At 43.4% G+C, this 15,988-nt stretch overlaps 1 protein-coding gene across 1 annotated transcript in view; it reads right to left on the bottom strand.

The window, feature by feature from the left end:
* The window catches only part of FARSB (phenylalanyl-tRNA synthetase subunit beta), a 41,088-nt gene that overhangs the window by 7,754 nt on the left and 17,346 nt on the right, over positions 1-15,988 (bottom strand). Inside the window, exons 10-16 of the mRNA XM_081006927.1 lie at positions 12,437-12,488; positions 11,804-11,865; positions 8,008-8,215; positions 7,528-7,608; positions 6,267-6,359; positions 5,333-5,450; positions 3,547-3,699 (exon numbers count right to left, since the gene is read on the bottom strand). Of these exons, the coding sequence (XP_080863053.1) occupies positions 3,547-3,699; positions 5,333-5,450; positions 6,267-6,359; positions 7,528-7,608; positions 8,008-8,215; positions 11,804-11,865; positions 12,437-12,488 (767 nt within the window). The remainder of the gene's footprint in view (positions 1-3,546; positions 3,700-5,332; positions 5,451-6,266; positions 6,360-7,527; positions 7,609-8,007; positions 8,216-11,803; positions 11,866-12,436; positions 12,489-15,988) is intronic.

Below are 15,988 nucleotides of genomic sequence, written 5' to 3'. Positions count from 1 at the left end.
TTATTTTTTCTTAAAAAAAAAAAGTTGCAGCTTAACTTCTGACACATCTTACCAATCTCCAAGACTCCAAGGAAAAATGGCAGAATGCAGAAATTATTCCCCAGCAAACTGCTTTGTGGCCAATCAAAGAACTAGTTGTGGACCTGGCAATAATTTAACTACCACCACTGCATGGAGCCCCAGCATGACCTGTGGGAGATTATACGGAAAATGGCCATAGGCTCAGAAATGGAAAAAAACAACAACTGAGGTGTAATCCCTGCTCTGGGAACACGAGAGGAAGGGGTGGGGATGAGGAGATTTCACCCCTCCCATACACAAGAATCTCCTGATCATCTCCTGATGGTCTCTGCTGACTCTCCAGAGAGAAGGAGGCGTGTCCTGCCCATCTACTTATTCTGCCCAGCAACATATCAGTGTGTGTGTGAGAGAGAGTCAGTCAGTCAGTGTATCGGAGAAAGTGAGAGTGTTAGAGATCCTAGAGATAAGATTGCTGCTAAGAGCAGCTGCAGACTCTCAGTGTAGCATTGATTTATGCTTAGAATATTTAGCTCTGTATATAGTTTTGTATCATAGTTGTAGTTACAGAATAAAAGGAAGATATTCTACAGAGCTGCTCTCCGAGTGGTTTATACTCTGCAAGACTCTGCAAAACTCTGCTGCGCAACGACTGTATTATTGAGACAGTGAATCCGGTGCTCTCAGCTCTGAGCTGTGAGTCCACAGCACTGTGACCATTTCCTGTGAGAAGGAGGTCTCTGGCGGTGCTACCCAGCTCGCCTAGCCCAGTCGGGGTTGAGGTGCAAGAGTCCAGTTGGTGCACTGGCTCTAGGGCGATGCTGACAGGGGAATCCCTTTCAAATTACCAACTGTCCCCCAGTATAATAATCAATGGAGTAAACTGAGAATGTATCCTATTGTGAAAGGTCTCAAACAGCATTGAGACTGTTTGCTTCTGAGACTATTATTTAACATTTTCATCAAGTGCTAAGTGAAGCATGATCAATGGGTCTGGCCAGGTGGACATCTCAAAATGACATTGAGATTCTTGGAACATTACAACAAAGGTCATATTGTAGTTGTGAGAGTTGTTTTCCATTTTATGGTAATACAAATGTGCAGCGCATATTTCAAAAATTGCAAATAACTCTTACTGCCAGCCAAACCTTAAATGAAAAGCTGTCATTGCGATTTACTGTCATTAGGATTTTCCACACTGCGCCACACCTTCAATTAAACAAATGGAGCCCAGAAATAGAAAGAAGTGGAACACTGCTGAGATGCATCACCAGCTTTATTGCACAACTTTCCCAATGAGCACTGAAGAAGGTCCAAGACTTTAGAATGAGGCATTTACATCTCAGCTGTCAGGCTTCCAAGCGTATCTACATTATTAGGGCCACACATTCAACCTGATGTTCATGCAAAGCAGATCCTACAAAGATAGCAGAGTCTGCAGGCCTGATATTTTTCTCCTGCCCACCTGCCAGCCTCAAAATGCTCTCCAGAACACTAAGAGGCCTTCCTGAACTGCAGTGTCTGCAGTACATGACTGCTTGTGACAGAATCAACTGAAACCTGATGAAGGAACCTTACATAACCAAGGAGCTCTGCTTGTGCAATGAAAAGAGTAGATATCATCTCACTGGCAGAGGAGTGCCTCTAAAGCCTTATGCTGTGATTCTTTCTAGCTATGAGAGATCCTTTTAACTGGAGAGGATGGGGGGGACACCTTCTGTTTTGAGCAAAGATCTCTACTTTTTGAAAATCATGGGAGGATTTTAAAAATGCATTTCTTCCATTTAACCCTACCTAACCCTGCTCTTCCTCTGAAGGGTTCAATGATGCTTAGATATGGTTCCCAGACAGCTTTCTATCCAAGCAGCTTACAGGACCAGACATGCTTTGATTCTGTGTTAGACTGTGTCATGTACCTTTGGACAATTCTCAGGATCTAAAGTGGCAGTCCTCATGCATATACCTGGCAGAAGAAAGGACATGCCCGAAAAGGGACTTGAACCCTGAATACTAAGATTTCAAGGTTGATATTCTAAAAGTTTAACAATTCAGGCCTTTAGACAGAAAAAACAAGTACGGGAAGGGGAAGCTTCTCGTCCATGTGTGCCCATAAACGTATATTTAATCTATTTATGGATCAATCAAGGAACACTGAATGTAAAGACAGCACATGACAGTCTCTAAGCTACGCAAAATGTAGTTTACAGTAATAGCCTGCTAATTTCAACGGAAAGCTTGTTTCATACCATTTAACAAATTAATTTAGAAAATTGCAATTAAGTTTTTGAAAGGGGTGCTAAATTTTGGAGATGTATTTATGACTCTTAATAAGTGTCAGATGGTAAATATTTGGGATTGTCCCAGAATCCTTTCATAAAGGAGTATGGTTTCATCTTTAATAAGACTTGATCACTCAAGGCTAAAATTCTCTCCCAATATACTGCAGGGCTCCAGTTACACTAAACATCAGTGTGAAGGCCTGGGGAACATCACAATTTCACCCATATTTTCAAGCATCTGTAATTGTTGCACAGGTGTTGCTGTAAGGGCAAAAAGGTTGTGACCCTGAGATTAACTTAATGGATATTTAGGTATTACGGGAACAGAAGGTGATCTAATAACCGTGGTGTGCACATATGGAACAAGAACGAACATATACAGTAAACAGACACCTTTTCTAAATTATGAAATGAGCCAGATCATTACACAGATCTTAGCAAGGCTTTTATATTAAAAATGTACAAAGTTTTAACTGAAGTCACATACTTGCAACGCACACACTGAATGAAGTACAAGAATTAAACAAAAGAGCATCCTTATTGCAATTTATAGGGCAATTTTAATGACAACTACACAGCTAAGCTTCATTTCCCTCCCTCTTTTATAAAAGCTACTAGAAATTTGTAGCTCAACCTAACTTTGAGAGACACAGGCACTTCGTCATCGCCCATCACCCCCCCAGTTTAAATATAAACACACCTCAGAGAGCTATTTACAGCTCATTTTTAAAAGTGCATTAGGGACTCTCATTCTTATGGATAAAAAAGGATGGCCTCATGCTACTGTCCATTGGACATTCAGTTCCTCATGTTTCATTCAAATGGTATGAAGTAAAAAACCCCCGCTGTACTTCACAAACACCTGAGGTTCCACGAGGAAAATTGTGGTGCAACACTGTATCAACCTTTGTGATAAAATACCTACCATCTGTATTGTTAGAAAGATCACTTCGCTGCACTGAAGAACTACAGAGCGACCAGAAGGAACATTGCCTCCTTACCCCAATTTTGGGAATTTACCTCTCTTCAATGGCCATGTGGCCCCATCTCTCTCTATTCAGGAGAGTTTTTTGGGAGGTGAAGGGGCTAGAGGGGGTGGGAAATTCATTGCTGCTTCCTTCTGCTTGCACTACAAGACAAGTCATTGTCTCCAAATAATTGCTTTACTAGATAGGCAGTATATAAGGCTCTGATCCACCTGTTCAGCAACTATTTGAAGGGTCCCTGGCATTTTCTGTGCTTCCCTTACCTTCAGTTGCTTTAATATAATATCCCTTCTCTTTACTTGGTGGGATATCCAGCAGCTGCATGACTCTATCCAGCAATCCATGAATTATCTCGAAACCAGGGTTTTTGTTATAGTAGACAGCACAAAGATGCCTATGGTTTCTTGTACCAACATCTGGAGAAGAAAGAGGAAACCAAAATTATTGGCTTTGCAGAGACAGCATTTTATAGCTCTTGCCCGCTTTAATCCAATTTTGTATCAGTGTTTATTTACAGTTACACACTGACCATCTGTAGATCAAAAGAGAAATACAGAATGTAGTAACTTATTAAATAAAAGTAAATAAATAAGAACAAGCAAAAATAAAAGGTCTTTTCTGAGGCTTAGTTCTTTTGCAGTATAAAACTGTGTTTGAAATGTACCATTTCAGACTAGTTGTGAGCGTTGTCAAGACTGAATCTTTGACTTTTTTTAAAAAAAGAACATTCCAACTCATAGAAATCTAGCATGTCAAGAAAAAGCATTTTAGCCTAGCCTCCTCCCTGGCATGCTGATTTTTGCTATAGTGTATAAATACCAGAATTATACACAGTTTAGTGTGATCTGAACAAGGCCTCAAAGGGCCTCGGGCTCATCCTCATCAATGGAAGAACGAAGCATATAAAATGCAATGAAAAACACAACTAGCATATACTGTAACAACAACAAATTTAAACCTCCACCTGCAGTCTGAAATGACACAGTCCAGGCAGAGCTTTATTACCACAGAGAGAACTCGGCCAAAGTCTGAGTCATATCCAGGCAGTACTAACAGCTCTAGATGTCTCTCCCTCTCTCTCTCTCTCACACACACACACTCATGACATCCAGATTTGAAATATTGTACTTGATTATGAAGTTCATTCATTACAGACCAAACAGAGTGTTTGCTGCCAAAGCTAAGCGAAGCTTTCTCAGTTCATTCTAACTAACTCGAAAACTATGGCGTCATTCCACAAAACAATTCTGCTGTGTTTTAAAAAATGGACCAGCCAAATATATTAACATAAATTTCATATGTATTGTAGTGACTTCAAAGCACTGTCTGAAAAACCTGTTTAATACAATTTGCGAGCCAAAAAACACAATGAGAAATAAAATTGGTAAACGCTGCCCTCTAGCAACAAAATTTCATAGGACACTTGCATTTGGGTGATGTACATCTTTTTTTTTACCATGTTGTTATACAAGGTCTCCAAATGATTAGTTAAGACCCATGAATGATCTAATTGGAAAGCTCTACATAGGGCTCCTGAAACATGGCGGATAGAATAGGTAAAAGGACGCGTGATTTAAAATATCAATTTAGAAGAGAGACATTTCAATTAAAACAGAGAGCTATTGTATAATCATCAACTTTACCCACTGAATAAGTATATGCTAAAAGCATTTCAAAACTGAGGTATGATCAGTCTAGCACAAAAGCACAGTGGCCACCTGCAAGGGGATTCCCTGACATTCAACAGAGCCCTGCTTCTCCTTCTGCACCTATGTGGATGCATGAGAGCACTCGGCTAGTGCCACAGGCCATGGCAAGTCTATTCATGCCTTCCAATGCATACCTCTATGCTGTAGCAAGCGGAGGGGAAAGGCTGAACAGGGATATGGTACATCTCTTTCCCCTGATGCACTGGCTGAGCACACCCATGTATGAACCCATGGCAGAGGGAAAACAGGAGATCTATCACATGTGGGCAGTACGCTCAGGATAGGACTCAATCATGCCCTTGATTTCTGAAGACATTAGCATTTACTGAGATTAGCTTACCTATGGTGGAATCTTTCACTACAATGTCAGAGATTTCAAAGAGTTTCAGAGGTAAAGGCATTTTCCTGTTAGCGGCAATAGTTTTCAGAAGACCAGGCAAGAGAGTAGTGCGCGCCACCTGTAGGGCACATAGGGAACTTTATATATTAAACATGTCTCTATAGGTAAGAACAGGGGTCAGCAAACTTTTTCAGCAGCAGAGGACCGGTCCACTGTCCCTCAGACCTTGTGGGGGGCCGGACTATATTTGGGGGGGGGGTGAACGAATTCCTATGCCCCACAAATAACCCAGAGATGCATTTTAAATAAAAGCACACATTCTACTCATGTTAAAAACACCAGGCAGGCCCCACAAGTAACCCAGAGATGCATTTTAAATAAAAGGACACATTCTACTCATGTAAAAACTCGCTGATTCCTGGACAGTCTGAGGGCCGGATTGAGAAGGCGACTGGGCCGGATCTGGCCCCCGCGCCTTAGTTTGCCTACCCATGGGTAAGAACATCTCCAACTGAGAGCAAGACGTGGCAACATACACAAGAGTCAAGTATCAGCATTAATAGGAAATATATTTATTTCTCTCTTATTTCTCCCCTACACTTCAGCAATTCCCAGCCGCTTACAATCTGCCAACACAGACCAACATTTGCAGGACTGTCTATGTAGTAATTATCTAAAACAAAGTGTCTGTGAAAAAAAGCAATACTATTAAACTGGAGAATACAAGACTGAAATTAAATATTGCAAAAGATACTCAGGACTGACCATAAACAATGCAAGCTATAAAACATGGCCTCTGAACAGCTTCTGATTGACATATTTCATACTTATATGCCACAGTAAATCAAAGTTTTTCATTGGCCATAACTCATTTAGAGTTACAGGCAACAAGCAGTTTTGTATTCTAGCCTAAAACTCACTTTATAATCCTCACCTGAAATTCTGCTGTTTTGGGATTTGCTATATGCACAGCTTTCGTTGTAGAGATGTCAACTCCCAGTTTATTAGCAATGTCTTCTTGGGAACACTGATATGAAAAGAAACAAATTAATTTAAACCCAACCAAGTTAAATATAACTCAATTTCAAAAAATACTAATAGCAAAAAATAAATATCTAGGAATGGTCAGGATATGAAGGCTGGCAACACTAAATCTAACTGAGCAGGTCTGTGTTTAACTTTTTAAATTTGAACATGTAGTGTTGAATTTAAACACTAGTTATGTTATCTATTAATTTAATACATTTGTTAGCCATTTTTCGGCATAAGCTCCTGAGACGGTGCAACCTTAAAAATACAAGTAATCTGAATATAATCCAGACAAACCATAAAACAACAATGGAAACTAGTTATTCAAGATACTGGAAAAATAGAAGCAGCATTTGCCTGGAACCAGAAATTCATCAAACATCTTGTGCAGGGAGCTTCACTGACAAAGCATGCCAAATGCAGCACACCAAGTCCTCCCTTGGGTCACCAACTACCTCCCCTCAAATAGTGGCAGAACTCAAAGGAGAACCTCTGATGAAGAATATATAGCTTTGGACAGATTTTTAGGACAAAGGCTGATCCTTCAGAAAGCCAGGTCTCAAGTTGCTTACAGTTTCAATAGTTAACATATTTAACAGTGAACTGTGCCTAAAAATGGACATTGCAGCTGTTTTAAGAGCTGGTGAGATGTTCTCTGTAAGACCGGGGTGTGGAACGCATGGCCCTCCAGACGTTATTGGACTGGGCCTGAGGAGCAGGTATTAGCAGATCTATCAGTCAAGCTTCACTCTCTTTGATGTAGAAGGACAGGACCAGCATAACTTACTGCCCCTCCAGAAAAGATGTTTCCAACAGGGCCTCAGTTCTGCAGAACCACTCGTAACATCCTTGTGCCATAGCCAGCTTGCTCTCTTCCTGGCCACAACCTTCCAAAAAGGAAGGCTCTTTATTCTTCATTTTCTCTCTTCATTCTGCTGATAAGCTCAGGCAGATATGAAAGAGAGGCAGGCTAAGAAGGCTAAGGCAAGTCAGGCAGGGTCTTAGAACTCAAAAAACCAGAGCAACTATTCCTTTTTCACTGCTGTGAAATTTGTTTACACTGAAACATTAGCAAATCGGAGCCTGACAAAATGATCATATACCACTGCTGCTGCCTGAATCCTCAATGAGATTATAGCAGTCTTAAATAGTTCTTTAACACGCACCAGAGAAAAAGTGAGCACTTCGGTAAAGCCTGCCGCTGCCAAATCTTGTCTCAGAAGTTCTGTGAGCTTATTGAGAGGAAGCTAGAGGGAACAGAAAATAATTTTTTCATCTTTCAGCTCAACAAATATCATAAAATCATGGAGATGACTGCGAGAACGGCTTTTCAAAAAAGGTGATCCCAAACAGCTACATCTGGCCTTGACTGAGGAAATGCAGTTCCCAGTTAGAGATTTAATATGGCCTCCAGGTTTAAACGTTGCCCTCCCCCTCCCCAAGCCCATCCACTGCAGGTCTTTGGAGTTTCTCAGATCAGTTGGGCATCTGTTTTGTATCCCTGCTACAGTAAACTCCCATTGCTAGAAGACATGACAGAATATTGTTTTAATTCTTAGGCGCAGTTTTCTTCTAAGAACCCTTCTGGCATACTTCTAGCCTTTAAACTGACAATACAGACTGTTTACTTAAGGGTGCAATCTTACTTGATTAGCTATGGTGTATGTTTTCGGAATAGTCATCTGAATGTTATTATAGCCATACGCTATTGCTGCGTCTTCTATGATATCACATGCATGGATAATGTCAGCTCTGGTAGGAGGGATTTCAACCTCTATATTGTTCCCATTCGCTATGACGTGTGACTTCAAACACATCCTGGTGAGCAGCTTTGCAAGGTTTGATGGAGTCTCACTAAAACATAAGCAAGAGTAATTTTTAAAGGAAAATATCACATGGTTTCATTCTGAAGCCACTGCCTTTCATTTTCACAGTGATCAAGCTAAAAAAATGCCAAAACTCACAAATCAATCCAGGAGATAAAATAGTAGTATTTTGCTGCACAATAGCAAACCTTATGATACTTGGTGTTGAACAAGTCCTTAAGACCTTTTAATTTTCTTTAAAAAACAAAACAAAAAACTGGCTTATAATTGGCATTTCAAGTAAATATCGTTACCCCCTCAACCTGCACCAACATTTATCTTCTCACACTTATAAGAGGAAGTACACAAATAGGAGTTTGAAAAGTTGCATACAAGAGAAAGTGTGGAGTAATTAAAATGTCCCAGATCTCAAACAGACTGGTTTCATCCAATAAAGTGAAGCCTAAGTAAAAGATGACTAGTGCCTGTTCCTGACTGAAGCTCCTGCTAGAATTATATTATCTGGTATATATTTTCTTTTTACTTCTTGAGGGCAAGAGATCAGGGGTTGTATGGTGCAGTGCAGCAGTGTATAATTATGGTGTTGTACGGTACTTTCAGTGTTGAAAGGTACTATGCAACTTCAATGTCCCTGACAGATGGTCAACCAGCCTAAAATAGGAATAGGCTGCTTTGCGACAGACAGCACATATTTGGATACAATTAATGAGCGTTCCCTATCCTGGTGTCTTCTCACTGATTTTGGACAACAGCTCCCATCAGCCCCAGGAATAAAGGGCAATAAAGGCGCACGGCATCTGATGACTAAAGGCTCAAATGGCAACAGGGTTGTCCCCTCCATATCTAAACCAATGTTGTGATACAAAACAACGTAACATCTCCAATCTCCCAAGTACCTTAGAACTGGACACCTAAGTATTTCCAACAGCTCAAAATTTCGTGGCACTGTCATCAAAATGGAAGAGAGCCATCGCAGGAGCAAAAAGGTTTTAGAAGTTCAGTAGAACATACACCTTAACATGGGTCCCAATTTTGCCCATAAGGCCATTTCCCCCAAACCAAACCCACATCTGATGCCAGCTGCCAATCCAAACCACGAGCCTTAAAGTGTTTTCCCGATTGTGCATTAACAAGAGAGGTTTGCTCTCACTGTCAGTCAGGGGAACACAGCGGTGCAGCTGATCCCAGAAGAAAGCAGATCCTGGTGGCAACTTCAAGCTCCCTGGAATCCCATGGGGAGCTCCATAGACAGTCTTTAAAGGGATCTGCCAAGAGCCCTGCTCAGTACTATCAACCAGCTGATCAGCAGGACTTCAAAGCGCCGTGCCGGACTCCTTGTGACACCAGGTGGTTGACTAATTTGACCTGCAAATGAAATGGGAAGGAAGGACCTGGCCCAAAAGCCAGATCCAATTCCCAGCTCCGGTTGTACAGATTAAGATTTCAGATGCGGCATGGCTGGATGAGATCATGTGCCCCTGAATCCGAGCACTGACATATGGGAGATGATTGGCCTTTAATTTATTTAATTTGTATATTGCCCTTCATCCATAGATCTCAGGGTAGTTCACAACATAAAAATACAATATAAAAACACAGAATACATAATAGAAACAAGAACAACCCCCCCACCACAAACAAATACCCCTGCTCCCCCACCTCCTTCCACAAACACATTTAAAAGGGTATAGGATGTTAATCAGCCAAAGGCCTGGTTGAAGAGAAACGTTTTTGCCTGGCACCTGAAGGTGTATAATGAAGGTGCCAGGGTGGGGAAAGCCTTCCACAAATAGAGCCACTACTGATTGACAGAATTCCTGGTAGCAATGCTATAGCTAAAGAAGTATATCAGTGGAACAGTAATACAAGTAGAGAATGTTGGATGTGTTGGGATTCCATTCCACCCATTGCTGCAGACATGGGTTTTTTACCTGTCACATGTCTGTTTACATTCCAGCACAGATTGCCTGTGTGAGCGGAACTTCCGCTCTGTATTGCTTTTGTTTTTAGTCTCTCTCCGAGAAGACAGCAAGGAGAGATACCATGTTTTCTTTGTCCTGATTTATGTATAATAAATGCGTAGTTTAGTATGTGCCTACAGCCTCAAGCCTCTTCTGTTGCACAGTTCACACTGAGTAAAGTGTGCTCAAGTCTGCAAGCTTGAGTCACTGATGTACATCGGAGCAGAGGTCAATGAATCTCCGCATCGGCAAGGCTGAGGGGAGATGCTCCAGCTGGGGCCGAGCCAGCTGGCCTTTTGACCCCCTGATTCCGACAGGATGGGTCCATACTTGACTTCATTGTCAAGTGTTTGTCTTTGCTCCTCCCGATGAGGAAAACTATACCTTGCATTTCTGTCCCCAAATGAGTTCCACTAACATGACACATGGCAAGTGCTTTGGAATATCATGATATGGTACATGGCACCTTAGAATGTTTTTACGGGATGCTATATAGGTTTGGGCCTGCTCCTTGGGAGAAAGGTGATGGCAAACTTAGACAGCATCTTAAAAAGCAGAGACATCACCTTGCCAACAAAAGTCCGTATAGTTAAAGCCATGATTTTCCCAGTAGTGATGTATGGAAGTGAGAGCTGGACCATAAAGAAGGCTGATCACCAAAGAATTGATGCTTTTGAATTATGGTGCTGGAGGAGACTCTTGAGAGTCCCATGGACTGCAAGAAGATCAAACGCATCCATTCTTAAGGAAATTAGCCCTGAGTGTTCACTGGAAGGACAGATCGTGAAGCTGAGGCTCCAATACTTTGGCCACCTCATGAGAAGAGAAGACTCCCTGGAAAAGACCCTGATGTTGGGAAAGATGGAGGGCACAAGGAGAAGGGGACGACAGAGGACGAGATGGTTGGACAGTGTTCTCGAAGCTACAAACATGAGTCTGACCAAACTGTGGGAGGCAGTGGAAGACAGGAGTGCTTGGCGTGCTCTGGTCCATGGGGTCACGAAAAGTCAGACACGACTAAACGACTAAACAACAACAACATATAGGTTTGGTATGGTTGTGTTTCAGTGATGCATCAAGACTGTGTTTCTCATTTTAAGGTTATGCATGTTGTTCAACCACTCCTTTGTTTTAACAAAGGGTGATATGTAAATAAAGCAGCAACAACAACAAATAAAAAGGTACAGCTTTGGAGCAACAGTACACATCCATTCAGAACTATCCAAGGAGAACGATTACTGAATGGTGGGTGCAACATTTATTCAGAGCACTAGTTGGCACTGTGGTATTTTGTAACATCATCATGATAGTTCTCTAGCCTGTAGCATCACGCACTGAGTTCATTAATATGTACAACAGACTTGAAGTTTAAATAAAATGGTATCTACGGCATTTGTGGCTCTACCAAACAAATTTTCATTCTGCTACTATTTTATTTTAGTTGGATTTTTTTGTTGTATTTTGATATTTAACTGTATATCCAAAAAGTGGGTTATATATCATAATAAAATATGGATCTCTAGGGTTTAAGCACCTCTCTGTATTCTTACCAGATCCTAAAAATGTATAAACCTAACAAGCGTTAAAAATGTGACACAAATGCTGTCAATGGAACTATGTGCACCCTTCAAAGACAGCTAAGAGATTTAGCATACCTAATTCCAATTTTCTTATTCAGTATTTCAGGCTTTATCTTTTCCCGACGATAAGCCAGCTCCTGCAAAGAAGGGAGGGAGTTTTAAGTATAGAAATCGATTTTCTCTCTAAGTGTATCACTCTCCTACATACATAATTAAAAACCTACAGGGGATTTATGTGCCACTCAGCACCCAGAAGAAAAATCCAGAGCATGTTGGCGGAAGACCAGAAAGCCTACCTGGACAGAGTGAAGCAAGCTGCTTGTGGTGGCAGGATGAAGGTAGGGGTGGGAGTGGCAAAATACACAGGCTGGTGCAACAGGTCATTTTAAAGTACTGGCCCTTGTGGGGAACTATTTAGGCTCCACTGCAGGTAGCAAAGCGTCTTGGGCTGGCACTGCACTTGAAGATGGTAAGTGGGACAGTTTTGGGGAAATAGCTGGAACATTACCCAGTAAAAGAACTCTATGAAGTGCAAGGGAACAAGCAAGGGTTGATACCCAAAGTGCTCTGAAGCAGACATGCAAGCCGAGAAAGAGAAAATACACCCTGTCTTATGACTCCTTTCAAAAAGTGGGTCCATCAATGTGTATTTATTAGTTTGCATTTATGAAAACAAAGCTCCGGTTACAGCACTTCTGCAATACTCACTGGAAAATTGTAGCTTTTTCCATTAGGGTAAGTTACTTCTGCTGCTTCAACACTGGAGGAGGGAAAAGCAAACAATGTTCAACATGCGGGATACAGAAGACACGAACATTTTTGGTTTTGGTTTTTAGTGCTAAGGTTAACTCATGTGAAGTCAAATCAGTAATGATTAAATGGGCACAGGATTTAGGTCATGATATACAATCTGAAGACTGGATAAGACATTGGAAAGTGAATTTGAAATTTACGAATTGTATATTGTTGAAAGAGAATTACATGAAACTGATGTATAGATGGTACATTACACCAGTAAAACTGGCAAAAATGTATAGAACAGAACAAAAAAACTGTCAGAGATGTAAGGAAGGGGAAGGTACATTTTATCGTATGTGGTGGGATTGCAGAATCATTAAAAACTTTTGGGAAATGATATATAATGAATTTAAAAAATGTTTAAGATTACATTTGTTAAAAAACAAGAAGCTTTTCTCTTAGGTATTGTCAGGGAACTGCCATCGGAAGGAAGGGAAGTGAAAGGGCTCACACAGGTTGGGAGAGACTCAGCAGCTGAAGAGGGAACCAGTAGGGGGAGAGGAGCTGAGCTGAGGGAAAGGGAGCTGGAGGGATGGCTCAGAGACACTTCCAGCGAAAACAGTGGGGAGGTTTCAGGACCTCCTGTAGGGACACCCACTCCTCGCCGGAAACTGTCACGCAGAGAGTCCAGAAGACGTGTTTCCGTTAAGGAGCTTTTATGTTGGAAGCGATTCCGAAAGCAACCACTGTCGGAATCTGCCAGCGACTGACGGAGCCATGTTTAAGGGGCTCCGTTACAGACAGAGGTTTGCAAACTTGACCAAACTCTGAGGGACTAGGATTTTACACACAAGCAGCTCATCGTCCCATCACAGCATTCCGACAGTCTTCGTGAGCAGCTTGTGCAGGAGAAGGCATCATGAGCAACCCAGCCGGAACCGGAGAAGCAGGAGCTGGAGCGGGTCCAAGCCTGGAAGAAAGGTACCGGGTGTTGGAGGTCCAGCTAGCGCTGCAGACGGCGAGGCTTGAGGAGAGGAGGGCTCAGGATGCAGACAAAAAGGGGAAAGACACCCAGCTCGTCAGAAAGGTACCAGGATTGGTGCAGAAGTTTGGGGGGGAGCCCAAAGACTATCATGGCTTTCGGACAGAGATGCAATATGCCCTCAATCTGCAGTTTGATGAATTCCCTGACGAGGAATCACGAGTGGCTTTCGTGATTGGGCATCTTGAAAAGGGGGCGAGAGACTGGGTTAGACCCCTGATGGCAGCGAATAGTGACGTCCTAAAGGACACGATGAAGTTCTTTCGCGCCATGGATCTGATGTTTTCCAGCGATATTGAACAGGGAGTGGTCCGCAGACAGTTAATGGCTTGCAAACAGGGGAGCCGATCTGTCCGTGAGTACTGGACTGAGTTCACCATGTTGATCCATAAATTGGGGTGGGATCTATCGGCGGAACCCATTCAAATGCTCTTTGAAGAAGGGCTTTCTTCGGCTGTGAAAGACGAACTTTCCCGGGCGCCCAGGGCGGAGTCTATGGACCAGCTGACCAAATCAGCGCTGACCATAGGAGCGCGCCAGGAGGCGAGAGCATTGGAGAGGCGGGAAGGGAAGGGGGAACGTTGGAAGGAGTTCCGCATTCCAGACATTCCAGAGCCAACTTTCCCGCCGGCAGAGCCGATGGAAATCGGAACAGCGCGCGCGCGCGCAGTTTCAAAGCCCAGTGAGGGGGGAAAGAAGGAGGGAAAAGGCGCCCGGAAATGCTATCTCTGCCAACAGCCAGGTCACTTTGCCAGAGTCTGCCCCCAGAGGAAGGAATGGCAAGGGATGGTAGGAGCTGTGGAGGGAAGAGAGGAAGAAATACCGAAGCAAGTAAAAGCCAACGCCTGGCTGCCACCGTCGGGGCACAGCAGCCAGGCCAAAGAGCAGTGAAAGTGCCCACGCCAGAACCTCCTAAACCCGCCCTAGTGATAGAAGTGGCGCTAGAGCTGCCAAACGGACACCCTCTAAAGATAAAGGCGCTGTTGGACTCAGGCAGCTCCTGCAATTTCATGAGCAAAGAGTTTGCAGCTGAACACCAGATACAGACGATCCCTTTAAGCAACCCCCTGCAGGTGACCACGATCGATGGCAGGGAGCTGTTGGGAGGAGAAGTCAGCTTGCAGACCGTCCCAATGATAATGAAGGTGGCAAGGCACACCGAACTGATAGCGTTTAATGTGGCCACCTTGGGAGGAGCTCCCATTATATTGGGGATGAGCTGGCTAGCGTTACATGATCCGCTGGTGGGCTGGCATCAGAGAGTGGTTTCTTTTGGTTCAGCACATTGCTTAGAACACTGCAAAGAGGGAAAGGGTTTGGCAGGGGCCCAAGCCACCCTAGCAGGGACTGAAGTAACGGAGAACGTGAAGGTACCACGACAATACGCAGATCTCCGCGACGTCTTCAGCGAAAGGGAAGCTGACCAACTACCCCCGCATAGACCCTTTGACTGTCAAATCAATTTACTCCCTGGGGCACAGCTCCCTGTAGGCAAGCTGTACGCCATGTCAGACAGAGAGATGCAGGAGCTAAGAGAGTTCATTGACAAGAACCTGAAGAGAGGGTTCATCAGAGAGTCCAGGGCGGTGGGGGGCAGCCCAGTGTTTTTTGTGGATAAAAAAAACACGAACAAGCCGAGGCTTGTGTGTGACTTCAGGGCCTTAAATGCAGTGTCAGAACCAGTGGCTTTCCCTATGCCCAGGATTGACGACATTTTGACAAGGGTCAGGAAGGGAAAGATTTTTACTAAACTGGACCTAAGGGGGGCGTACAACCTGATACGAATAAGGAAGGGGGATGAATGGAAAACCACCATGTTCACCCCTTTGGGGGCATTTGAATATTTAGTTATGCCCTTCGGCCTACAAGGAGGCTCCGCGTGCTTTCAATCGTTTATGAACCATGTCCTGGGGCCTTTGCTTTACAAGAATTGTGTGGCCTTCTTAGACGACGTGTTGGTGTATTCTGAGAATGAGGAGCAGCATGTGAGAGATGTCAGAGAAGTGTTGAGCAGGCTGCAAGCCAACCAGCTGTGGGTGAAACTGGAGAAGTGTCAGTTTCATACCAAGGAGGTGGAATTCCTGGGGTATCGCCTGTCAGACAAGGGATTGGCCATGGATCCCGGCAAGGTCCAGGCGGTGCTGGAATGGAAAACACCCAAAACAAGGAAGGATGTGCAGAGGTTCCTAGGATTTGGGAACTTCTATCGTAAGTTCATCCGAAACTTTGCCCACCTGACGGCGCCCATTACGGACTGTCTCAGCAGTAAGAAGAAGTTCGTTTGGACTGAGGAGGCGGAGCGAGCATTTGAGGAACTAAAAAGGGCCTTCGCCTCGGAACAACAACTCCTGCATGTGGATTTACAAAAACCGATGAGAGTGGAAACTGACGCATCAGACAGAGCTATTGGGGCGGTGCTTCTGCAGCCAGGGAAGGAGGAGTCAGAGTGGAGACCGTGTGCCTTTTTTTCGCGAAAGCTG

Source organism: Podarcis pityusensis (genome assembly GCF_964106645.2).
Source record: "Podarcis pityusensis genome assembly, chromosome: 5".
Classification (NCBI taxonomy): Eukaryota; Metazoa; Chordata; class Lepidosauria; order Squamata; family Lacertidae; genus Podarcis; species Podarcis pityusensis.
The sequence above is the reverse complement of the archived record's forward strand: the minus strand, read 5'-3'. Positions and strand labels throughout refer to the sequence as shown.